This window comes from Scophthalmus maximus, chromosome 14, assembly GCF_022379125.1.
Source record: "Scophthalmus maximus strain ysfricsl-2021 chromosome 14, ASM2237912v1, whole genome shotgun sequence".
Classification (NCBI taxonomy): domain Eukaryota; kingdom Metazoa; phylum Chordata; class Actinopteri; order Pleuronectiformes; family Scophthalmidae; genus Scophthalmus; species Scophthalmus maximus.
This window is the reverse complement of record NC_061528.1, coordinates 14,807,225-14,831,945: the sequence shown is the minus strand read 5'-3', so window position 1 is coordinate 14,831,945 and position 24,721 is coordinate 14,807,225. Positions and strand designations below refer to the sequence as shown.

The 24,721-nt window shown below is 44.3% G+C and overlaps 1 protein-coding gene across 1 annotated transcript in view; it reads left to right on the top strand.

Moving 5' to 3' along the window:
• Positions 1-24,078, top strand: part of asic4a (acid-sensing (proton-gated) ion channel family member 4a) — a 74,735-nt gene extending 50,657 nt beyond the window's left edge. Inside the window, exons 2-10 of the mRNA XM_035604970.2 lie at positions 10,246-10,390; positions 10,767-10,894; positions 11,014-11,167; positions 15,091-15,144; positions 16,525-16,678; positions 18,119-18,210; positions 18,394-18,473; positions 19,070-19,183; positions 19,856-24,078. Of these exons, the coding sequence (XP_035460863.1) occupies positions 10,246-10,390; positions 10,767-10,894; positions 11,014-11,167; positions 15,091-15,144; positions 16,525-16,678; positions 18,119-18,210; positions 18,394-18,473; positions 19,070-19,183; positions 19,856-19,996 (1,062 nt within the window). The 3' untranslated portion in view covers positions 19,997-24,078. The remainder of the gene's footprint in view (positions 1-10,245; positions 10,391-10,766; positions 10,895-11,013; positions 11,168-15,090; positions 15,145-16,524; positions 16,679-18,118; positions 18,211-18,393; positions 18,474-19,069; positions 19,184-19,855) is intronic.
• Positions 24,079-24,721: the final 643 nt, after the last annotated feature.

Genomic DNA, 24,721 nt, shown 5'->3' with positions numbered 1-24,721 from the left:
GAGTGTGTGTGTGTGTGTGTGTGTGTGTGTGTGTGTGTGTGTGTGTGTGTGTGTGTGTGTGTGTGTGTGTGTGTGTGTGTGTGTGTGTGTGAACTCGGCAGAGATCAAAATGCACGTTGACAGTCCGGGCTGTGACCACAGGAAGTCCTCCTATATTCTGAGGCCCTATCACAAGCAAGTTCTTCAGCTGACAGTCAGAGCCCTGGCAACAGCAACATCAACTGGTTCTCATCCACGCTGAGCTCTGCGGCCTCTGATGCACGATATCAAAAGTGCCTGTTATGTTGGCAGCGACGTCATCGACCCCTTAAGGCCTCCGGAGCCCATGGGCTTGCAAGGTGTTAAAATGACATTTTGAAAGATGCTCTATGTAACATTTAAATTGACCTTGAATGGCATACACATCTGGAAAATGTGCAAGGACTCCGAGATTATCATAGAAAATATGAAACTTTGACAAGAAATAGAAGTAACTAAACGACTGCCGGCTTGCCCTTGAAGTTTTGGGAGCCCCGGGTGCTTCCTGGAAGGCGTCCTGTGGTCTCATGATCCCCATTTGGCAGAGCTGGAGTCCGCATGCCAAACATCTGGGCAGGTGGCACCCAGCCACTCGGCTAATGGCGGTCCAGATATCAGGCCTGTCTTTGATGTGCAGACGGGGATTACAGAGGTCCTCTGCTCTCCCTCTTAACAACCTGGTGTAAAAGGGGCATCGAATCATCTATAATCTTTATCGACCTCCATTGGCGAACACTAGGTGTTGCATCAACATTGATAGATGAGCCTCGGGCACACGGACCGAGGGAGACATTTCTGGCGAAGTGATGAATAGTCGAATAATTACACAGCAGAGTAACGTCAGTGCTTATTTTTCAGGATTGTTTAGTCTTCATAACTGAAAAGGGAGCCGGTCCACAGTGCGGGGATGAGTGTGTATGTACAATGTGAAGGTGGGTGGTTGAATGGCCTGGTGGAGGGGTTTTTCTTTTTGTTCCTAGAATAAGCAGCAGAAAGTGAGTTTATAATGTGAGAGATGTCACCACCTCAAATGTAATCATTAATTCACTGAAATTAATCACCCTCTCTATCTGTCCGCTGCAGATACAGTACGCTCTGCAGAAAATATGGTCATTTTGTCCTGGAAAAAATGTCTCAGTCAGTCAAGGGCAGGAGCCGTGGTCAGGGCTTTTCAATTCTTGTTCGATCTGCCGGCCCTTTGTGGCAGCGCTGCGTTATCGCCCCCTTTTCTAAATTCAGCCATTTGGGAGGATTGTGATTAGAGGCCAAAGGAAACTGGGTGTGTTTAGGTGCGCAGACTAAACCTCTGTGTCTGCCAGACTTCCTTAGGCTCTGGCTCTGGATCCAGCTTAGTCTAATGGACTGTGAGATCTGCTTTTGACTCAAAACAAGCTCTTTCGCATGAGCAAAAACACTAATCACACTTGTTTACTCGGATGATTTATGTTGCATGAAAAAACACAAATCCCCGTGGTCATAAATGTTACACGGTCGAGAGGCAAATATTGTTTCAGTGTCGCACTCACCGAAAGGGGACAGTCAGTAAGTTGGTAAGGAAGTGCACTTATTGCACCATCTTGTGAATAATGCAAGTGTTACATGTCGTCAGAGGTCCCAGGACAATAGACGTGATGCAACGGGGAACAAAAGGAGAGAAAACATGAATTTATTATTTTGTGCACCAGCCACATATATAAAAAAAAACAAAAAAACGACAACATGCAATTGGAATCAGTTGCATTCACAGGTACCTGCACTTACTTGTGCATAAGGTGTCACAGAAAAACAAGAGCTAGCAGCTGAGATTTATTTGTATCTGTATTTCTGTCATACGCATGAAGGGCCATTGTATTTTATAGTGATGATGCATGTCAGGAGATAGTAGATCCTGCTCTCCTCGCCAGAAGTTTCATCAACCCCAATATTGTGGCTTCAATCCAACAGATATCATTTCACCACAGTTCCGCCGGAAAAGAAAAACAACAAAGCAGGTTTCTTGGTTATGATGAATACGAAATAAAAGGTTGACCAGGGAGCTGTGACGGCTTCTGTCTTCAGTGGCAGTTCGGTGGGAGTGTTTGTGTTCTGCGGTGGGTGCCAGAGTCTGCGAGACTGAGTGGCTAGGAAATGAGATCCTGTGTTAATGACAGCGGCGCCTTAATTAAACCTGAATATCTAAATGACCACAGAAAAACAAAGTCGACAGTTAGTCAGATGCCTCAGGCGGGACAGTTTGCCGCTGCGGTGCCCAGGGCAGGGCCTGCCGCGCAGAATGACTGATCAGAACTGTGGGCTAAGTGAGGCGAAGTGGAAGGGTGAAGCTCACCTGGCTCACGTATGACAGGCGACGTGCTCCTTCTCTGTCCTGAGAGCAGCATTATATGTTACATTCAGCATGACTGTACTGTTCTTAAGCTCTGCAGAGGAATGAATACCCCGGAACTGTTCCGAAAACCATGGGCCAAAGAGCGAGCACCAAGGGGTTTGACGGAGAGGGGCCTGAATGTGAATGAGCCGGAGTTTGTGTGTTTAGACCCTCGCAGGTACCAGGGCTATTATCAAGTTTCTAGAAGGGCTTAAAGATAAAACGAGCAGAACATCACCAACCAGGTTGATTGATTTTAACAAAGGGAAGTGGATAGAGGCGGCTACAGTGTTTTCCCTTCGTGGAGCAGCTGCGCTCTGTTTGACTTTCGAGATCAAGAATTACAAAACCCTTTTGGTTGGACCCGGGCACCAGCCCTGGCTGCCGGGAAGGATTCATCTCAATTACGCATAAAGACTGATTGGGGACCTGTCTCACCACGGCGATCCAAATGAATTATCCCCATTATGACAGTGGTTTCTAATCACATTTATGAAACAGTACCTTTATGGGCCCATATAGCCAGGGTGTTAGTGCACACCGCACTCAAAGGAAGCTTTCACATCCCTGAGAGTCCTGCATGTGGCGGCCTGTTCTATTTACGTGTTGCTGTATTGTGCTGGAGAGTCTGTCCATTTTCGACCCTTTTTTTTTCTTCTTTTTTTTTCAAGAGCATCTCTCACTGCTCCATTAGCTGAGTACGCTTGGATATGCGGGGAATAGCAGCACGGGCTGAAAAAGGGACAGAACAAGAAGAAAAAAATTGGGATTACTAACATTTGAAGAGAGAGAGAGAGAGAGAGGTCTGCTGAGTGCACTGTTCTGACTTTGGTGCTCCACTTATTTTTTTTTATTTTTTTTTTGACGCTCTCTCGCAGGGAACAGGAAAGAGGGCAGCAAGGGGCGAGGGATGAGTCAGAACTCCTACACTAATGACTGAAACAAGCCCTGCAGGTTTACATCCGAGCTCATCATTTCAATGTATGGTGTTTAGTCAAACGGGGGGCGAAACGTACGGGCACACCACTTAAAATGGTCATCACAAACCTTTAATCACGAAGACAGTGGGGTAAACAGAGGAAAGGGTTTTTTGGGGTTTTTTTTGCTTCTTATTAATCAGGAGGTCTGCTGGGCACCCTCATTACACCCAGCATTCATTTACTCACGACAGTTCGAGGAAATCAACCCTTATTTATTAATGTGTTGTGTTATGTTGTTCCGCCCAAGAGCACGAGTAAGACAAACCACCATGACACCCCCGCTGATCACACAACGTTCAGCTCACTTGAGTGAGTGTATTAAACTAACATTGAGATCTTGGCACTTGGTTGTGTACTGAAGGCTGCAATTGATATACAATAACTGTAATGTGTTGAATAGCAATCTGGAGCAGAGCCCCCCCCCCGCCGCCACCGCGTTCAGGGGGCCGACATCTAGTCGGTGCTTATTGGTGCAAAACTTGTGTGCCTCACATTCCAGTCTGCATGTCTGAGCTCCGTCTCTCTTTAGTCAGACTGTTATTCCCTCATTATATCGAAAGGGGGGGCGGTTAGGGAGGTTATGGTGTTAGCCAGATTTGTATTTGCTCCCCACTGTACATATGTAGAGATTTCAAAGCGCTGACCGACGATAAAAGTAATCTGCCTGACATTTGATTGAGGATTACTTATGAATTATGCAGCTTAACTGCGATGCGTGCGAAGATGAAAGATTCAGCAGTGACTTCTTATCACTTCATGGCAGTCCCGCAGACACGAGTATGAGTTAACACATCACCATCGTTTTTCTCCCCCAATCTCCGGCCAAACAATGTTGAGCATCCTGTCCGGCCTCGCGTTTAGCCTCGCAACCTGACTCCTGAAGATTCCTCAATGCTTTTGAAAGGGTGATTTTTTTTTTTTATGTCATTTTTGTGCGTGGGGTTGCAGATACAGAAAACAACACAGAGGTGCCAAATGCAATGCAATAGCATTATAATACATACTATCTCAGTGAAGCAGTAAATTGTGCCACTGACTTTGTGCCTGCACTCTGTAAACTTGTATTCTTCCTCATCCTCCGTTCCTCTCAATTGAGAAGAAACTCTAAGATTAAGACATCACATCCTATTTGTGTTTACCTTCCAGTGCCCGTCGGCAGCAACTCTTATGACTGAGCTGACATGTCACCTTGAGTACTTTTCATCTATGTGGCTTTCCTTTTCAGTGTTACGTCCGTGTCTCCTCCAGTGCAGGTCGGGCAAAAAAAAAAAATGATGACACTGTCCCAGATGCATTATGTAAGATTCATATACTGTCATGGCCATTGCTGATTTATTTATCTGTTTGGTTGTTTAAACGGGGACGTTTCAGCATCAAAATGCAATCGCCGATCCACATGTAGTACAGATTAAGGATAAACAAAATGAGGCCCCGTGTTGCTTTTTGCTGTTTGTACCGTTTGAAAACATCAGCACACCTCTGCGAGGGAAGGAAAATGTGAACCGGGACGCTTTTAGCTGAAGTGTGAATGTGCCTTTTTGGCGGGGAAGAAAGGAACGTTTCCTGTCTCATGTGCAAACAACATTATGGCCAATTTTCTCGCCTTTTTTTTTTTGTTGTTTGCACTTTTCTTGAAACAAGAACACATATTATTGTCCATCTTTCTATATTTTTCGGAAGCTGATGATAGAATGAGATAACGGGGTGATTTTTGCAGTGTAGTACTATTACGGCTCCTGAGAAAACCTCCAGAGATCTCACGTAAATATTCCGCTTATGTCACATGAGTGGGATCAGTGTCTTTCTGCTGGGGGGGGGTGGGGTGGTTGCAAAGGAGCCATTAAAACAAGGAACGCTCTGTCTCAACCCCTGAACCTGCATGAGCCCGCGTTAATGGTTCTCAACTGCCAATCAGTGCTCGGGCAAATACTACCACCCTCCGTAAATGAATTCAAATCCCCCTTCCTCGTACTCAGGAAAGATACCAGGTGACACGCGGCCCGCCTGGAAATGGATGTCCTCCGGTGGAGCACTGAAGTGATTCCCGGACGTTATTTAAAGGGGAAACTGTCAGCTCACAGTCATAAAGAGGGTGTTCGAGAGTTTACCTCACCAGGGTCGTGAATGACATGGCAGGGTACTGGTCTCTTCATGCGTGTAGCGTGGAGAGACAAAGAATGAGGAGGAGAGGCACTTTTTTAAATGTTGTCAGAGATTTGTCACTGTGTGAACATACATTGAAAAAAGAAAATTGTTGGACCAACTTTAAAAAAATATATATAATAATAAAGTTAACAAGGTATAGAAACACAATTGATAATTTAAATTAGCAAAAATAATAAATGTACTTTTGTTTAAGTTGATAAACTGATTTGGGGTTTTCTTAGCATAAGAAACCCTCTATCTTCAGACACTTGTGGAACCCCAAAAATTTCACAATAAACTTTCTACGAGAAAAACGGGGAATATTGAATCAACAAAGAAGAGGACACAGGTTTAATGCTGACCCATGTTTTTCCCTTCCCTGTTGTTGGTGTGTATCCTGTTAAGTACATGTACAGTGCACAACGCAGGCTGCTCATGGCAGCTTCATTACATTATGTCCACAGAGCCGGTCTTATTCTGAAATATTGTCCTTCTCTCAGCTGAATCAGTAAAGTATATTTTGACACCGATTGTCTCTGTAAGACAGAGAAAGCAGAGGAGGTGAAAACCGACCTTAAACTGATTTTCTGGACACTTGCTCCTCATTGTTCGCCAACTATAGTCTTCTAGTCTCAATAGTTTTTCTCTTTTTTTCTCTTTTGTTCTTCTACTGCTGGCAGCTGCCGCCTGAGAAGATCATTGCAATGTAAGAGACAACCAAAATAGTGCGGTCGCAGGCTTTTAAAGCCAAATAATATTCATTTTTCCAGAGTAAACACTTCAAACGTGTCAGCTCAGGTTTTAATATAACAATTATTGATGAGTGAATTCCATTTAAATCGTGAATGGACTGCATTTAGGCGGCACTTTTTGAGTCTTTGACGACCACTCAAAGTGCTTTACTAAGCTGTTTTTGACATGAACCCAGGAAAATGTGTGGCGGTTTGGGTCCGGACATTCGCCGGACTTTGCCTTTCATGCAGGAGATTGTCCTCGTCAGACGCGTTCAAAAAATCTCCAGAGCATTCTGCTGTGTCGGGGAAGGGCATGCAGGAGGCAGGACGGGATCATAACTCTGTTACGGAAAATGTTTTGTGTTTTTTGGGCTTCCTTCACAGTCTCACATCTTCACCCCCTCCCAGACTTCAGTGCCATGACGGAAAGCAGCTATGGAGTTACATTCATCCATTCATACATACAACTCTTCATATAAGGGTTGCTAAGCCCTTCCTTGTTGTCAATGTGTATTGTGCTATAGCTGTGCATACACTATTACCAAACAAATAATCAATTAATCATCAGCATTGAATAATCAATCAAGCAAACTGATGCATAGTGAACCCAGGGCCCTTGTGGGGAAGTTTGTTTTCCCAGTTAGAAATTTCCCCTTACAAAAATGAAAAGGTAAAATGATAATGTGCAGTAAATACATTTCTGTACATAAAAGAGCAACATATAATGCCAGAACATACGGTACAATACTGTGTTCTGATATTTATGTTTATGATTAAGTGCAACAAATGAGAGGGTTTCAGGACGGTGCAAGTGTTTTTTGCTCGGAGCTGACGTGACAGAATAACGAAGAGCTGGAGCACATGTTTTGATCTGTTTTCCATTACCATCAAAAGAATCTGTCGTACAGAATGGTATCGTTGTCGAGCTCAAGGTGACAACAGAGTGAACGATGCTGCATTAAGTGCCACAATAATAAGCTGTTGTGTTCAACTTGAGATACTCAGAGGAGCACAATACCCCCTTTCATTTGGTTCGTAACTACCATGCTGCTGCGCTCCCTCCGCTTGTCAACAGCGGTGCCAAGCTCCCACTGGGGAATTGCCCGAGTCGTCCCTGTTACCTCCGCTAAGCTGGGTGCAAGATGTGACAAAAGAAAAACGCTCCATCAATAGCGTTGCAGGTGCGGAAAGTGAAGAGTGTGGGAGCTGAGAAATGAACCAGGGGAGGCTCTGCCAACAACCGTTTCCTGGGTGAGATGATGGGAAAACTTCACGGCGCTCTCAGGGGACATTATTTGTGCGAGCGCCAACGTCCTCCGGAGCCCCAAAAGTTTCAGAGCGTAACCCGTGCACTTGGTCGAGGTGTTTTGAGCTTTTTCCCAAAGTGAAATCCTCCTTTGCCTCCGTTGCCTGCTCCATCAGATAAAGTCTGCCTGGTGAGGCTTAAGTGTGTCAATGAACGGGGAGGGAAGGATCAATGATAAGTGCAGCTTACCTTCTCAACTGCTCCGCACCAGCCAAATAGAGATTAAACCATTTCAACCTAATAGCACACGTCAATCAAAAAGTCACACTTGAATACGTGTACCCCTCCCTCTCCCCCCACAAGCACTCTACCAACTGCAATTTAAAAAAAATTAATTGGCTGTAACGACGCTGCAATTTACAAAACATACAACTACCCGGCGATCCGAACAGACCGAACCCATTTCCACCATGACATCCCCTTTGTGCAGAGATCTGTAATTGTGGCAGCCATTTCTCTGAATCTGCAGCGCTTTGAAGGTTATCATATGCAATGGCTTCAAAAAGCACACGTGCACACACTCGGATCAAAAGACCCCTATCTATTATTGCCTTGAATGCAGCTGTCTGTCCAAATAGCAGCTTTCTTAAATGGCGGCCATTCCTTGCTCTAATCACTGTTGCGGACAATGCAAAATGACTCACCGTTTCCAGGGATTTACTTGACTGGAACCCGAAGCCGCCGCTTTGATTTGTTGTTCCACCGTCTCAGATGTGAATACACCCCGTGGCCTGTAAATGAGAGCTTGTGTTGTTCCACCAGTGTCCCCTATTTAGACATCACAGTGCTCATTAGGTGGATCAAGCTGATATCAAAGTCGGGACACAGACGTCGGTGTTGTGGAGAAGCCGGGACTGTCACTGTGTCCCTTTAATGATATGTCTGCTGTCTGCTCGGCTCGATTGTTGTTTCACTGTCATTTCTCCAGCGCCTCGTCCGCGGCCCCCTTCCTCACACATGATTTCCTCGGCCTAAACACCTTCATCACTCTCCTCTTTCACATGCATCAGCATGTGCACCAGGGCTCGAAGCTCCGTGGCCTTTTACCTCAATGCCTTGGTTGCTGTTGTGTTAACGCCGTATCTTTCACCCCACAGGCTAATGTGGTTAGGTAGTGGTACAGTATAATATCTAAACCTGCAGTGCAGAACTCTTTACTCCCCCTTCTGTTAGTGAGACTATTTACACAAACTGTTGAATACAGAGTATTGCATTTCCATTGTTCCGGGATTCATTATTTAGGCAGAGTAAATGTAATAGCTAGCCTTCTCCAAATATTTAACAAATATCTACCTTTCCAAGAGCAGTCAGGCATTAGTGTCTGCCCTCGGTCCCTTCTCTTACCATCGTGGAACATCCTCAACTCGAGGATCAAAGGACCGATTATATTTATATATATATATATATATATATATATATATATACTGTTATCCTTCGTCTGATTGCAGAGTTTCAGATAAGATAAGATAAGATAGAACTTTATTCATCCCACGCCGGGTAAATTTACTCTTCACAGCAGCAGCAGTTTCTTTTTTTTTATCTGAAACATCAGAAAAATGTCTTTCAGTCGGACCACTCTCGTTCTTCAATAATTGAAAATAAGTTATAATTGGCAGTATGACTCTTTTCCGTGACCTCCCTGCCTAAGATAGGGAGAGCGCATCTCCCTACCCTTCCATGAGCCGTCAGCTGGCATATGATGTGGGCTGGCATAGAGATCTCGACTGTCGGCTGATGTGCTGGATAGTGGCGGAGCGTGCCTGGACTAACGCTATGCTCAATTTCCTCGACCCTTCCTAAAGTTGCTCCCCTTTTTCTGCTCTGGCAAACTTGGTAGTTTACGCGGTGCCGCCAGATTTGAAACTCCGGTATGAAGAGCGATTTACCTGCCGCACTTAGACTGAATCAGCATTCATGTGACCTTGTTTGACAGTGGCTTGAATGTATCCAACGTTCATTTATATGTCGAGGTGGAGCTCTAATCCCTTTTCTTACACTGCTGTTCCTGTTGTTTTTGTTTTTGGTGAGGCAAAAAAAACCAACCTACTCTCCTTAAATGCACTCCTGCCAGAACCTGACGCATACTGCTTCCAAACATTAATAACAACATCATTTTTTTTTCCTACCGTTAATATATTAGAATACCAGTCAGTCAGTTTCGCAGTGATGAAACTGCGGATCAGAGGTTGTGCCTTTAAAACAAAGAGGAGGAAACAGATAAATGACTCGTAAGATGGATGTTTTCTCTAGCGCAGAAGTTCAGACGAGAGGCGTAAACAGAGCGATGATTTGTCCCCCTCAGAGACAGCTCCTCTGATAGGTGGTAATATGATAGGTCATTTAAACAGCCACACTCTCTCTTATTGCCTTTTGTTTTCTTTTGAGGGGGAATATTAAAGAATCTCTTATGCCATTTGATATTTCGGTGGCGTGATGGCACTATCGAGCAGCATTGTGCTGGGCACCGGGAATTCATTCAAATACAGCGTATCAAAGTCCATGAGGGACTGAGCAGGCGGACTGCATCCAGAGGTGTTGCGGGTAATAAAAAAGCCGAGACTCCGCTTGTTTATTTATTTGTTGTTGCGTATCTCTCCCTTCATTTAAATGCAACACTGCTGCAAGCCTGTGACACCCAGCATGTGGACTTTGTCATGTTTATGGTGATGGCCCTGATATGAATCTGTGCTCTTTCAGGTTTACACCAGATATGGGAAATGCTACACTTTCAACGGCAACAAGACCACATCCAGGAAATCCAAGCAGGGTGGAATGGGAAATGGCCTGGAGATCATGCTGGATATACAGCAGGATGAGTATCTGCCCATCTGGAGAGAGACAAGTAAGCCTGAAAACTATTTGTCCATTGTAATCCTATCCTATATGCCACCGCCTGAGATACCTCTGCTGGGGTTTAAATGAAAAAATAACCTGCATCTATTTGTCTGGGGCAGGCGCTGTAAATAATGCAGTTTTTGATTGTGTTCCTGCAACCTGAATTGTAAAAGGAAATTCCTCCAAAAAATATACCACCTCAGACTTGCTTGCATACTGGTTGTCATATAATATTATTCCCTCCTGGCTTGTTTTTCGAACATGACTGAAATATGGTTTGCAGTTAACATCAAACTGAGTCCAAGCTGTCAGATGAGGCAGCAATCTGAAATTCCCTTGTTCTCTCCCTCGCTCCGTGCTCGTGCTCTCGTTTCATCCCGAAGATGAGACGTCCCTGGAGGCCGGCATCCGTGTTCAGATCCACAGTCAAGACGAGCCTCCCTACATCCACCAGCTGGGCTTCGGTGTCTCTCCGGGCTTCCAGACCTTTGTTTCATGTCAGGAGCAGAGGGTAGGTCTTCTTCATCACGGTGCCCCCTCCCCCCCCCGCCAGCAGATTACTGCTCCTCTTGAAACCCTTCGCTCCCGGATGGTTGAGAGAGGGGGTCTAATAAATCTCTGTGTGCTTAGCTGACCTACCTGCCCCAGCCCTGGGGAAACTGCCGCTCCACCAGCAAAGAGAAGATCCCGGGATACGACACCTACAGCATCAGCGCCTGTCGTCTGCTCTGCGAGACCAACGAGGTGATGCGAGTGTGCAACTGCAGGATGGTGCACATGCCTGGTAAGGTCACCCACACAGATCCCCAAAAATAAATCCAACTGTGTGCATGAATTATGAAGGCATTCAAATTACTAATAACTGATTCGTTTCAAGTTACTATAACATGGAGTTGTGAAAATGGGAAAGGATGCGGATGGAACCAAAAAAAACAACACAGATCCTTTTCATGTTGTGTGATGAAATAGCATATTCACAGTTTCTAAAAACTTAATTTGGCGGATTAAAATATTACTCCACCAGACTCAGTGGGTTTCCAGTAGTTCCCCTTTTTGTGTGGTCGAGCGTGATTGAAAAAAAAGGCAGCCAGCCAGACAGCCCAGTATTTGCATCATATTACCTCCTGAGCGTAGCAAGTCATCATTTTTTTTTGGCCCCACTTGAAAAATTCCTGCACAGATATGATTCGGGCTGCCACATGCCTGACCTTGATGCTTGATATCTGTACTGGGCTGTTTGTCAGCCGTGCTGCCTGTGACACATCAGACTAAAATCACAATTAGTTTAGGAATTTGTTTTGGGGGGGAGGGTGCATCCCTCTCATCTGTATAGGAACTGCTCTGAATCACGCTGATTGATGGATATTATTGGTGTTGGTTTGTGTCTATGTTTAGCTTCTGCTGGTTGATGGTTTGCCAGCATCGCAGAGGACTGCTGCTGTCTTTCTATCGGTTTATTTAGGTCATACCTTACACACAGAGAGCGTAGACTTCCAGCGAGGGGGCCGAATAATCCCCCATTTATATGCTGTGTCACCCAAATCCCTGTGTCGCAATGGTGAAGAATCCTTCAAGCTCACTTGGTAGCGACAGTGCCCCATGTACGGAGGCTTGAGTCCTCCTGCAGGGCCCGCAGGTTCGGCACTGTCCCCCATTCTATCCCACTTTCACACTAACAGCTGTCCTATCAATGAATGCTCAAAATCCTGGATCCGGATCCGGATCCGGATCCGGATCGTCATCCCTCCCAAAATCGAATCACCTGTTACCATGGCTGAGACCTACTGTATCTTTTGATATTCTTTTTATGTAAATCCATCCAGACATTTTTGAGGAATCCTACTAACAAACGAACAAACGGACAGACGGACAGGAAAACCAAACCAATTACATTACCTGGCGATGATAGGCAATAATAGGTCACACGTCTACTTTAAAATTTATTTACTCTGATTTCCATGTGGATTAAATCAAGTCAGTGTCTATAGGTGTTTAATGATTCATTTACATTTTTTAAGGAAATTACAAAAAAGAAAGAGGCCCAGTGTAGTGTAAGCAATTAGTGATATTAAAAAAAATATGTGACTGCATGAAAGGGTGAGTGGATCCCACTTTCACTTGAATTACGACTGAAATAAATGCATAAAATGACTTAATGAGATGCAGAATAGTTACCTAGTGACATGAAAAATGCCAAGTTATTGAAAAAGTGACAAACCCAGAATATATGAGGGGTAAATAATTGGTTTATGAATTACGGTGACTGAGCAGCGGCAAGGACGTGCGATAATATGAGCACTATAGAATGCCAATAATCCAGCAGAGACGAAAGCAGGACTTGGACCTGTATCAGGTACATGATTTAGTCCGTGAGGACACTCATCATCATTTCACCTCCACCATTCACAGCAGTTTGCTGGTGAGGCTTTCAAACACAGTGAGGTGTCCGGACACGGTGCGTCATCGTGGCCAGAGTGTGGGAAGTCAGAGAGTCGAAATTCTACATTCAAGCCGTTTGACTGACGTGTCTAACAAGTAGGCCTGTTTGGAGAGGCGGCGTTTGAAGGCATGACCCCTGACAATGTATGCATGAATCATTTCCATTGCCATATTTACACAGTGCGCCGGACATTTGCAGCTTCTTTTTAGCACAGTCAAAAAAAATACGAGGATTTACGCAGAATGCAGTATGAGATATTTGCTTTGAGGTACAAACACGTTTTTAATATTAATTTCAGCCCCGCATAGCAGTAACTGAACCGAACTGAACTGAATGTATATCAGATCCAAGCCTGTAAGAGCTCCTCTCTTTCACCAATTAGCTGTGTGGAGAAAAATGCAGCTATTTCAAAAACATTCTTTATTGCAACAATTTTTCAAAAGTATGAGACAAGTGGGGGAAAAAAAAGTAAAAGTAAAAAAGGAGGAGACTTAAGATTTAATAGATAATATGGACTGTTCAGAGAGCAAAGGTGTTTGTAGGCCAGCAGAACCACTTCGCCTTCCACGATGATGTATTACATCAGATATGATATTTATTATATCAGATATATTAAACTTAGGAGCTTTTCCAGGCCATTTGCCCATTGTGGCTTTAGGAGAGGCCTCCGGCCAGCGGTAGCCCGCGTTAGTCGCCTGCAATTATCAGCAGCGAATGAAATTTATTGTTGCATATTAAGTGCAGTGAAATTCCCCGCCGAAGGTTTCAGAGAGCAATTGCTTCTAACGCTCGCCAAGGGAGCACACGGCCGACTTGTGAATTGAAAATCTTTTCACAGCCTCGACGTGACAACACGGTGTCAATGAAAAAATCCGGAGACCTGCGCCTTACACAATTTACAGTACAGTTTTTTCTTTTCTTTCCTGCGAGCCCTCTGTCTTGGCTGTTACACATTCGTGCTACTCAGATCGAAACATTAGTAAAGTTTGTTTTTGAGGAAACGGCACAAATGTTTGTAATCCATTTCTGTTTTGCACCCGCTTACATAATCCAGCAACTGCTTTTACAGTCTACTTAACATGGCAGCAGATTCTCATTAACATGTGTTAACATAACCCCACACACTTCTAGTTTTTCAGTCTGTTTGACTTCTGGCATCTTCCCTTTGCGGCTTCGTTGTGTGTTTGTCTTTCCTGCTCTTTCGAGGCCACTGGATCACATTGTTGTTTTTGTTGTTTTTTCTCGTGTGATTGTTTTCATTACCCCCATCTTGCAGATTGCGTTTGCATGTTGTTTATGCATGTGCGATTGTTTGTTAGCTGGATATCAGAAACATTTCTAAACTGTCTTTACAAGCTAAGGGCGAGGGAACAAGCGATTCGGTTTGGAGGTGGGCTGCACCACCGTGTGGCCATTAATAAAGCGATATAGCATTTCGTGTTGTTCGTACGTTTTTTTCACACATAACTTCTGCACTCTGAGGCATAGAAGCAAAACTGTGTTTCCCTGGATTTTCTTCTTCTCTTTTTTGATTTGAGATTAATATTTTAGTGTTCCATTCTATTTCTATATTTGGATGACCACCCCAAAAAACACTATTAAGTACTTCTTGCTCTTGATGTGTAGACAGCATACACAGACACTGCACACGCTCAAAATATGAAAATATTTAAATAAAGTCATGTTTTTATGATAACTTATTCAATGTCAAATCATAAAGCACGTTTACTGTTAAGAAAAATGTATCATCATAAAAGCATAAGACGGAATGAGTCTGAAAGTGCACACACACACTCCTCGGGTCACGAGACATTATTTCCCTGTGTATTCATTAAAAGTCTTCCACAAAACATCAACCCATGAGCATTTCACAGACAGACAAACACACCTCCGCCGATTAATTGTGCTCCTGATGAATAACTGTCATTAATGGGCCGGGCAGTGTTTGTGTGTGTGTGTGTGTGTGTTTGTGTGTGTGCGTGTCTTTGCGAAGATGTGACTCATTGATTGGTTTTTAAAGACTTTCTAAATATGCCTCCCGGACGGAGCCACCATGCTCCATTTCTCAGTGCAATCAAGGACAGACGTCCAAGATGCGCCCGGTGCCTCTGGATGGAAGTCATCCTCCGCGCGTCTGCCTTCATTTGGAGATGAGTGATAAGCCGCGCGGTGTTGTTCACAGTCTCGGCTCCTCATTGCGGCAGACACGGGTCACTGGTCATTTTGTTTCTGATTGATCAGACTCATTTTCTGTTTCCCCTCCCCAGGAACTGCAGATATCTGCCCCCCCAGTAAAATCAACTGTGTCGACAAAGCGCTCGGTAAGAAACAATCTCCCTTCATTTCTTTTCTCATTACAATAGATAGGAAATGGAAACACAATCAGTAAATATGATAAGGATTTTTTTTTCTTCTTTTTGGCTTTTTTTTTGAAAAGAAACAAATACTTGCAGGTAGACTGGATATTCTGAAATGACTTTTCCTCGTGGTGATTTAGTCTCTTTAGTGTTTCATGGCTGTGCTGCGGCCATTGTCGAACTGCTAATAATTAACCAACGCTCCCTCGCTGCATATCTACAGCCCAACACCCCCCACCCCCACCCTCAGCCTTTGACTCCAACCCCACTCTCCTCCACCAGACATCGAGACAAGGTGCCTTAGTTTCAAAGGCATTCCAGCCGCAGTCAAAAAAAAAGGGACATTTTTATGGGTATGGCAGACATATAAGTACAATTATCATCTCTCAGCCAAATAAGCCATAAATTTAATAATGTCTCTCTCCACTGAATTCAAACCCCATTTAAAATATGGCTGAATGAAATCTTAGATATATATCTTAGAGGAGTGGATCGTATTCATGTGGGTTATATTGCTGAATCCAATAGTGTGAATAAATTCACCCTCAATGAAAGGTAATGAATTAAAATATGATTTATATATTTAGACATCAGACAAAGGGTATATACCGCCATGCTCCTGCATACAAATAACCCAATTGTCAGAGTTATTAAATACATAAATCATCAAATTATAATTACGGCTTTCATTGCTCCCTCTGCCTGTTTTTTGTTTGGGCCGAATGCATTGAGAATTTGAAAGGAGGGATTGGGGGAAAGCTGTTTACTCTCCTGTGTACACAGCGTTGCTTTAGAATTAGGATTATGAATTCATATTTTTTATTGTGCGAGCGATTCCAGGCCCGCATTTTAGTTGGTTGGACGATCAGGTACCATTTGCAGATCCCTCCGTAACATTTACTTGACTTCATCATTTATTCCCTGTGCAAATGCTGTAATTGAATTACTGTTAACACCGTGACTGCAGTTGTCGCCTGACATTAAACTTGACATTATCTGACATTCTGAGGCACATTTTGTCCATGAAATGATTTTTAAACCGCTCATTCATTCTTTAAAGGCTACAATTCATACATTCTTACATCCGAATTGTCAACACTAGGAGAAAACTAGGGTAAACAACTAATAGTCATTTTACATCTAAAGGACCAGTGTGTGGGATTTATGGGGATCTATTGTCAGAAATGTTTCCATTAATGGCTAATGTTCTGAAATTAAGAATGGTTATGTTTTTCTTACATTGGAACGAGCCCCTCGTGTCTACGCAAGCACCACGTTTCCCACCCGATGTACAAACTGACCTGGGTCAATATTTGTCAAACCGCCGTGTCCATTGTGTTGCAGCACAGCAACAGAAGAACAGCGGGGACACCTGTCCGTGCGAGACGCCCTGTAATCTCACCCGCTACGGCAAAGAGCTCTCCATGGTTAAAATCCCCAGCAAGGGCTCGGCTCGCTATCTCTCCAGGAAATACGACAAGTCCGAGGACTACATCAGGTACGACAGGGAACCTTCGGCACGACTAAAGTCACTTATGAGCAGTGATGTGGTGTTCAATATAAAGGAGCATAAACTGTGACCTCCAATCTGTGATCGCAAACAAACAACCATAAACATAAACAGACATCAATCATGTTTTCATTCACGCACCAATTTGTATTTTGTCCGGTAATGTGGAGCTGATAGTCAGGAACCAGAATATACGGATATATATTTATATATATATATTTTATTTTTATTCTTGATCTTAAAAATGGTCACTATTATAATATAATATTATTTTTGACCCTTCTTTCACCCTCCCATCTGTCTCACAGTCATGTACATTCGTCATAAAATGGGGATCATAAATATCCAAAACAAAGCTATTTATTTATAATCTCAACTATATGAATCTTAATTTTTTTAGGTGACCCTATGACCTTTCTTGTGCCACAATCAGATAAAAAGTCCTACTTAAAAATATATATATACATACAAAAAAATCAAGGTTTAACACATAGATTGTTATGTAATAAAAAAATTATCCCCAGAGGATGAACCTCAATTTTGTCCACTCCTTTAAAACCAAAATGTAACGTGAAGATTCTCTTAAGGCAGATTTGCAGGAAATTTGAGGCTCAACTTCTAAACCTCTTTACATTCATGGCTTTTCCTTTAGTGCCCCCTTTAGGACAAACCACGACTGAGGTTCTGAAAATAGCCCAATCGTCCAGATGTTTACCACGTAAATGTATTCTTGGCCATAATTTGACAAAAATAATTTTTACACCGTGTCCTGCTTTGCCTGGAGCTTGTTCAGTATCCGCCCGCTGCTCGGTACTAAGAGGCCGTGAAATGCAGCCGAGAGCTGTACCAGAAGAAAAAAGAGCCGGGACGCTGTGTTAGGATCATTTTGTTGAACATCATGCCATTGGTCAGTTGAGCACATTATCTCGTGTTTTCATAACTTCCACCACTAGCAGGGCTTTAACTCACAGACAGTCAATGTGGTAATAATGACTCAAGTGCTCGAACCGTTCCTGTCGGTGCCCAGTCGTCGGGTTATGTGGTAGAACGTGAACACTCTTAAACCAAAGGGCTCACGACGCCTCACAAAGCTTCATATCGCCAGACTTCCTTCAATCCAAAGAGATCAGGGACGCGGCGGCGGCGGCGGCGGCGACGGAGCATGCTGTCGGTGCTTTGTTTCCGGCTCATCTCGGTTACACCCTGAAACGGCCCATTATCTCACGGCCGTTGGTTAGGTCTGAGTGAAGCGCCGTAGGCCTGACAATCCCATCGGGACAATTTACAGTTCCCATAAAGACGGATCCATTTTTTCAAAATGTGTTCGATTTGTAGCAAATTCTAAAAAAAAACCAAAAAAAACAACCACGAGTGTGTACCACTTTTGTTTCCTGCGCCCATTCACCGCTCCACTTGTTCTTTTTCCAGAGACAACTTCCTGGTCTTGGATATCTTCTTCGAAGCCCTGAACTATGAAACGATTGAGCAAAAGAAAGCCTACGACGTTGCGGGTTTATTAGGTAAGATTTCTGTCACGCTGTCCCCCTTGTTTTTTCTGTACATCATCTAGACTTGCTGGTGCAGGGTAACAGATGTTATTCCAGTGGCAGCACTCACTCACTTTCCCCTTGCAATCAGCGGCGAACAGGAAGTGGCACTGTGTCCATTGTGCCTCTCCTTAAGCACTCTGTCTTTCTTCTCAGGGGACATCGGTGGACAGATGGGCTTATTCATCGGCGCCAGCATCCTGACAATCTTGGAAATACTGGATTATATGTATGAGGTACCGTCCACACACATCAGCGAGTCACAACAGTAATCCAGACCTACAGTAGCTGTGGGGATCATTTGTAATAATTAACAGCTATTGTCCTGATCCGTGTCACAACCGACAGTCGCCATTGACAAAACACATTAGTGCTCCATCATTTGTTTTTAATTTCCCTCATCGACTTGTTTTTTTTTGTTGTTGATGTTTCGTCGTTGTTGTTTTTTTGCAAACGCTAGCCACGGAGCGTGCTTGCAGACGTAATCATCAGAAAATCTGGCGAGGGAGTGAATGTTATCGCTTATTATGCGTGTGAGGAGTTTCATTGGATTTCCAGGCCGGAGAAAACTAATATCCGCTCAGGTCTCTGCTCAGGACACGTTCACTCGCTGTGATCATGAAACAAACTCCTGCCTCAGCTGTGTCCTCTTTAAGCTTTCCTGCCAGCTGCCTTGCTGACTGCCGTACATGTATGAATAAAGCCACGTCCGTGACTTTAATGCAGACATCATGGGGAATAGAGTCTGGACTCTGCTGCGTCCCGCTTATCTCCCTCCCCTCATCTCTGCTCTTTCTCCCCCTCCCTGCTGCCGGGCTCCGGGTGAAACCAGGGGATCAAGCGCCGGCTACAACGTCTGCTCCGGCCACAGAAGAAGGAGGAGAAGAAGAACAAGCCGCCGACCAGCACCGTTGCAACAGTGGGTCTGGAGGAGATGAAGGCAAAGGTGCAGCAGATGCATGGTGTACCAAAAGCAAACGGTTGCATTGCGTCCGCGCCGTGCCGGGTGTACAACTCTCCCCCGCAGCGCTGCGGCAGCATTAAAAAATGACAAGACAAATTCATATTTTTCCACTCCTGAACTGATGACGAGTGTAATTCTCCCTGATTAATCTCTCCCGGAGTGCGGAGTTTTCTCGCACAACTCTATCTTGGACGCTTATGCCTTATCATTAGACTTCTTATCTTCAATTTTGCCATAACTCCTCACTACAAACACGGGGCGAGGACAGGGTTTTCATTATTTAATCTAGTCAGCCATCTGCTTTATTGCCATTCAATTATTTCCATCCTGATTAAGTTCGGATGCTGTCAGGGTTTGGCTGAGAAGGAATTTCACCGTTGAGTTTGGTCGGAGACGCTGAATTAGTGGATTAGGAAGGAATACACCTCTCTGTATGTGTGTGTGTGTGTGTGTGTGTGTGTGTGTGTGTGTGTGTGTGTGTGTGTGGTACACTGTCTATTTAGCATAGTTACCCCTGCTTCCGGTCTTTATGCTAAGCGAAGCGCTCTCCCTAGTGCAGTACATGAAGTTAATCCCTCCATCTGACTCTCTGAAGCTGTATATCTCATATATCTCTAAAGAGAAGTTGTATCTACTTGTATCTACTCTCAACAGGAGCCTCATGACGTGACACGGAATCACCCGGAGGGGGCGTACGCCAACACGCTGCTCCCCAACCACCACCACCCTCCTCACCCTCACCCCCACCACCACCGCACGGGACCCCACGGGGTGTTTGAGGACTTCGCTTGCTAGAGCCGACCACCGTTCCCAGTCCCGGTGACAGCAAAAGATACGAGCCGTCTGCGTGCGACATTGATCGCAGGCCCCTTGGCATTTTTCCGTCATTCCTTTGCCGTCACCAGTGACGAGCTACAGCCAAAGTCAGACACCAAAGCTGTGCTTGTGCTAACAAACCACCTGTGTGTGCAGTATGTACAGTAGGCACCAACTGGACACAGCTTTTTCTCTTCTCTCTCTCTCTCTCTCTCTCTCTCTCTCTCTCTGGGTGGGACCCCCCCACCCCCCCCTCTCGCGTGAGAAGTCGGGCAATTTGTGATTTCAGGACCACGCTTTGGTGCGTGATCACGTCAAGGGAACAAGTGGAGGACCGCATGTCACCTTGATCCTACATGATTTATTTATTAAGCCAGCATCTCTTTATTTTCCCGTCTGTCTGTGTCCCTCTGTTTATCTCTTCTCAAACTGTTCCCCACCATTTTATGGAGAGAAAACAAAAACAACGCACTTGTATCATATCCGTCCCTTTCACATTATAAATGATGTAATTATTTAAAGAGATACTATTATCCATATGTTCTATATTGTATACAAGATGAGAGTACTTGAGCAAGCAAAATCCTATTCGTGCTACATCCATCCGAAGTACGAGGGAGGGAAATATTTACGCCGAATTGTACGACCTTGGCCTAGTAAGTGCTAGATACATCTTTCCACATGTTACACACTGTCCGCTCGTGGTCGGGGTGTTAGAGAGTAGCACTGTACTTGTACATAAAGTCCGACTTTAAAACGAGAGAGTTCAAAAAAGTTCTGTTTTAATGGTTGTTGTTTACATTTCAGTCAATATATAACTTAGGTAATATTCATTTTAGTTATTTATACATTTTAGAAAATACTTTTTTATATGATGATAGAAATCACGATTGTAGCAAATGCTGTACACTTACAATCTGCAGATATGTTAGACTGCCACGCATCAACATACATTTGCTGGGGTTAAAAAAAAAAGAAGAAAAAAAAAGGAATTGTGACTAATATACACATCATCTCCTTTTATATGTTCTATTTGGTTGTCACCGAAACGTTTTCCAAGACAACGTACGAGTCCTCCGCATATGGATGAGGACCGGATGATAGTTTCGTTCGTGACACGGTTGTACTTAAATTATTCTTTCTTGATTCGACTCCATGCCGCCCACCGTCCACTCTTCACTTTGGTTAGCGTCATAACTTTAAGCTGACTTAAGCAATAAGAGACAGAATTACATTTTATTTTTTTTTGCCAAGTCATCTCCCTTTCAGCTGTGGGCCAGAACCGCTGTAAACGTGTAGCAGCTATTTACAGTGTAAACTTGGCATCTGTGTGTGTGCGTGTGTGTGTGTGTGTGTGTGTGTGTGTGTGTGTGTGTGTGTGTGTGTGTGTGTGTGTGTGTGTGTGTTTGCATGTGCACTTTAACATTTTGCACACACGACTGAGCACATTAGATTGAGTGACTCCGTGATAAAAAAGAAGGGGGGCTGTAGAATCAGAGCTGTTAGAAAGGAAGAAGGAGGCTTGCAGAGTTTTATTGCAGTGGTGAGGTTTTTCTTTCTAATAAATCCTGGCCCACGTGACGCAGAGACGAGCGTTATGTAAATGTTGTCCTGCGGGCGAAAATAGCCTTATTGGTTTACTTAAACCTAAAAAGGGGTGAGACGAGGACGCCGCAAGTTTCAAGAGCACAAGTTCGCAAAGTGTGAATACAAATAGAAACCTCACACTTTACTCGGTCATTATATTTGCTTTCATGATGAAAGGTCAGCTGGCTGCTTAGCAGCCGTTTTCCGCAGCACGGATTTCATCCCCTCTAACATCGGCATTCACATAACTACACCGCGTGGGAGCTCGTGGCGATTTGGTTCAGGGGTTGTTTTTTTTCATCGCGTGAATCTTCGCAAATGCGAATTTACTCTGTTAAAAAGCCGACAGCAGGAGCAAGGGTAAACACATAAACCATGTCCTTTTTAATGGAATCGCAAAATGTCTGTGAGAAAAAGGATGATAGTTGAAGAAGCGGCTCAGATGTCGACATCAGGACCAGCACAAGCTGGGTCAGTGGCCCGAGAATGTCGCAGAGCGCTTTTCGAACCATGTCATGGTTTTGCACTTGTCCCGCTCCATACGGCCGCAGGAGGAGAACGGCAGTTGCTGTCCTATATACCCGAGACAAACCCTCAAGGTGCTCAGAGCGTCACCGCCGGCCCGGGGCAAGGCTGGAATTGAGGAACAGGAACAGGAACAGCATGACGTGTTTTGCTGTGCTCAGGCAGTGGAAATGGCTGCACGGTGGCCTACCCCAGTGGCAATTGGCCAGTGCTGCAGCTGTAAGACGAGCCGAACAAATACCCCGACGCAGCCTGACCTGTATTTACGTAGGCAGCGCGACTTAACCGTGCTCCGTAAAGCAGATTCCTCTTCTCACACCCTTCGGCCTCCATCGCCGGGCTTCGGTCCTAAAGTTACTTTCGCTACGACCGGACTTTCCTTTTCTCTTGCAATCGCAAATGTACGCTCAGTTGGGTGCATGACCTCTGACCAGCCACGAGAGAGGAGTTTGGCGAACGCTGCCCTGCGAAATGTTGAAAATGTTGCTCTGTTGGTACGTCTGTTGTTTCGCCACTCATTTATATAGTTTGACTTTGTTGGGCTAAGTGCTGCATAGCTGCTGACTCGGCCTGAGTCCCATTCATTTGTCACATGAGACTGCGGGTGCTAAACGACAAGACAAATGCCTTTTACCTCGGTTGAGACCTTCACAGCATGCGGGCAGCTAATTTGCCGTGGTGCTGCTGTTTTGGGCCCGAATGTGTGAAAACCGACGTCAGATGTCTGTCGTGGTGCGTGAGTCACAAAAATGTGGCGGACTTCAAAAATTTCAAACGAGCGGATTAAAAAGTGGCAGACAGCCCCGCTCCTGACGGATTCGTGAAATGCTTCATATCACAGGATATCATGTTTACAAATTACAATTTAATTATGTTTCCGTTAATTGGACTTCTGCTTCAGCGGCGTCGGCGCAGGACGTTTTTCGCTCACAGCCAGATTCCGCAGTCCTCCATCTGTCGAATCCCTTCCTCCTATCAAGTAATCATGGGCTACACATGGCTGTTTAATATTCATAATCATGTGTCACTTTGACATTTTCAAAAGGTTCCCAATCACGGTCTCTGATGGCATCCTGTACAGGCTATGCATAACAATCTTCTCCCCTGTCATCAATAATTGTAGCTATCCTCAGACAAGTCGCACAGGGGCCCGGTGTGTTGAGATGAATACCAGGCTGAATTATCACTGTAGGGTTGTGTTTGAACGGCGCAGCCCTGGAGGATTTTTTTTCTTTTTAATGCTCAAGGTGCCACGTCTATGTGCACTGTAAAACGGGGCCAGGTTAATTCTGTATCCAAAAGCATTTAATAGCACATTAGAGTTGGTGGGACGACAGCGGAGTGTGTGTGAGGCGCCACAGGCCTGAGCGCTGGGCAGCGGCTCTGTGCTGTAGCAGACGGGACAGTTTCCCTGCTTGATAACATGTAGCTCGCATTCCTGAGATTCCTCGAGCCTCTGCTCTAATTTCCCTTCTCGCACAGCTCTTTAAGGCCTCCTTTTCTTTTTTGTTATGGCTCTGTGACATTCAGCCCGTGTGCGCTTATTGCATCATCCATAAAAAAAAGAAATCTATTGAATGCAACCAGCCACCGACGATATGTTTTGAATATGTGCTCTTTTGTCCTTACTTCTTATTTATTTTTCTCCAGCTGAATATGTTTTGGCTGAGCCCTGAGAGGTCAACTGAGAAGAGAGAAATAGAGAGTGCAGGGGTGATGCAAGCAGCTGTCAGGAATTCACAAGGAGGAATCTCATCCCCATATCTGACCGAAATGGAAATGGACCATCACTGCAGTAACAAGGAGAGCTTACTTTTTTGTACAGAAGTGTGAATCTTGTGATTATTTCCTCTGTTAGGACACATTTTATAAATGTTAAATATGGTAAATACAATGACTATTAAAGTTTAGATAAAAACCAGTGCTTTCTATATCCAGAGCCTAGTTCACTTTGTACATATGTTGTCTATTTTCATTATTTTTTTTTTTACAACGCAGCTGAAATTTATTTCACTTCTTTCGACACATCTTTTCGACTTGTCCACCTCTAACGTTGTGGTATTAATTCAAATTTCTTAAAAGGTTACAAGGCCACTGAAGGCATCTCAAAGGTGGGTTTAAGGAAGACAATGTGGGACAACTCAAAGTAATACGTGATTTATTGACTACTCATCTCATTGTCTTGAGACGATTGTCTGATTCCGTTTATTTCAAATACCCTCCAAATGAACCCAAATATTATGAAATACATTTTTCGAGTAAAACCTACATTCTCTCGTTCCAGTTTCCAGAGAACCTGAAACAACTCTGTCCCCGTGTGGGAGGAGAAAGTCCTGGGCTTGAACGTAAAACAAAGTACAAAATAATGACTTAGAATTAACTCCCAGCTGCTCTGTAGTTATGTGGTTTTACAGCGTGCCTCGGGGTAGTGCATGTGGACCCCTGAAATAACTAAAGCTGTAATTAAGGTTTTCAACGTTTTCCCTGTTTTTACCCAACCCCAGACACCAGGAATACCTCGGGTCCGACATGAGGAGGAATTTTAACTGCAGTCCTATGCTGAGCACAAGAATGGGATGACCATATCGCTCC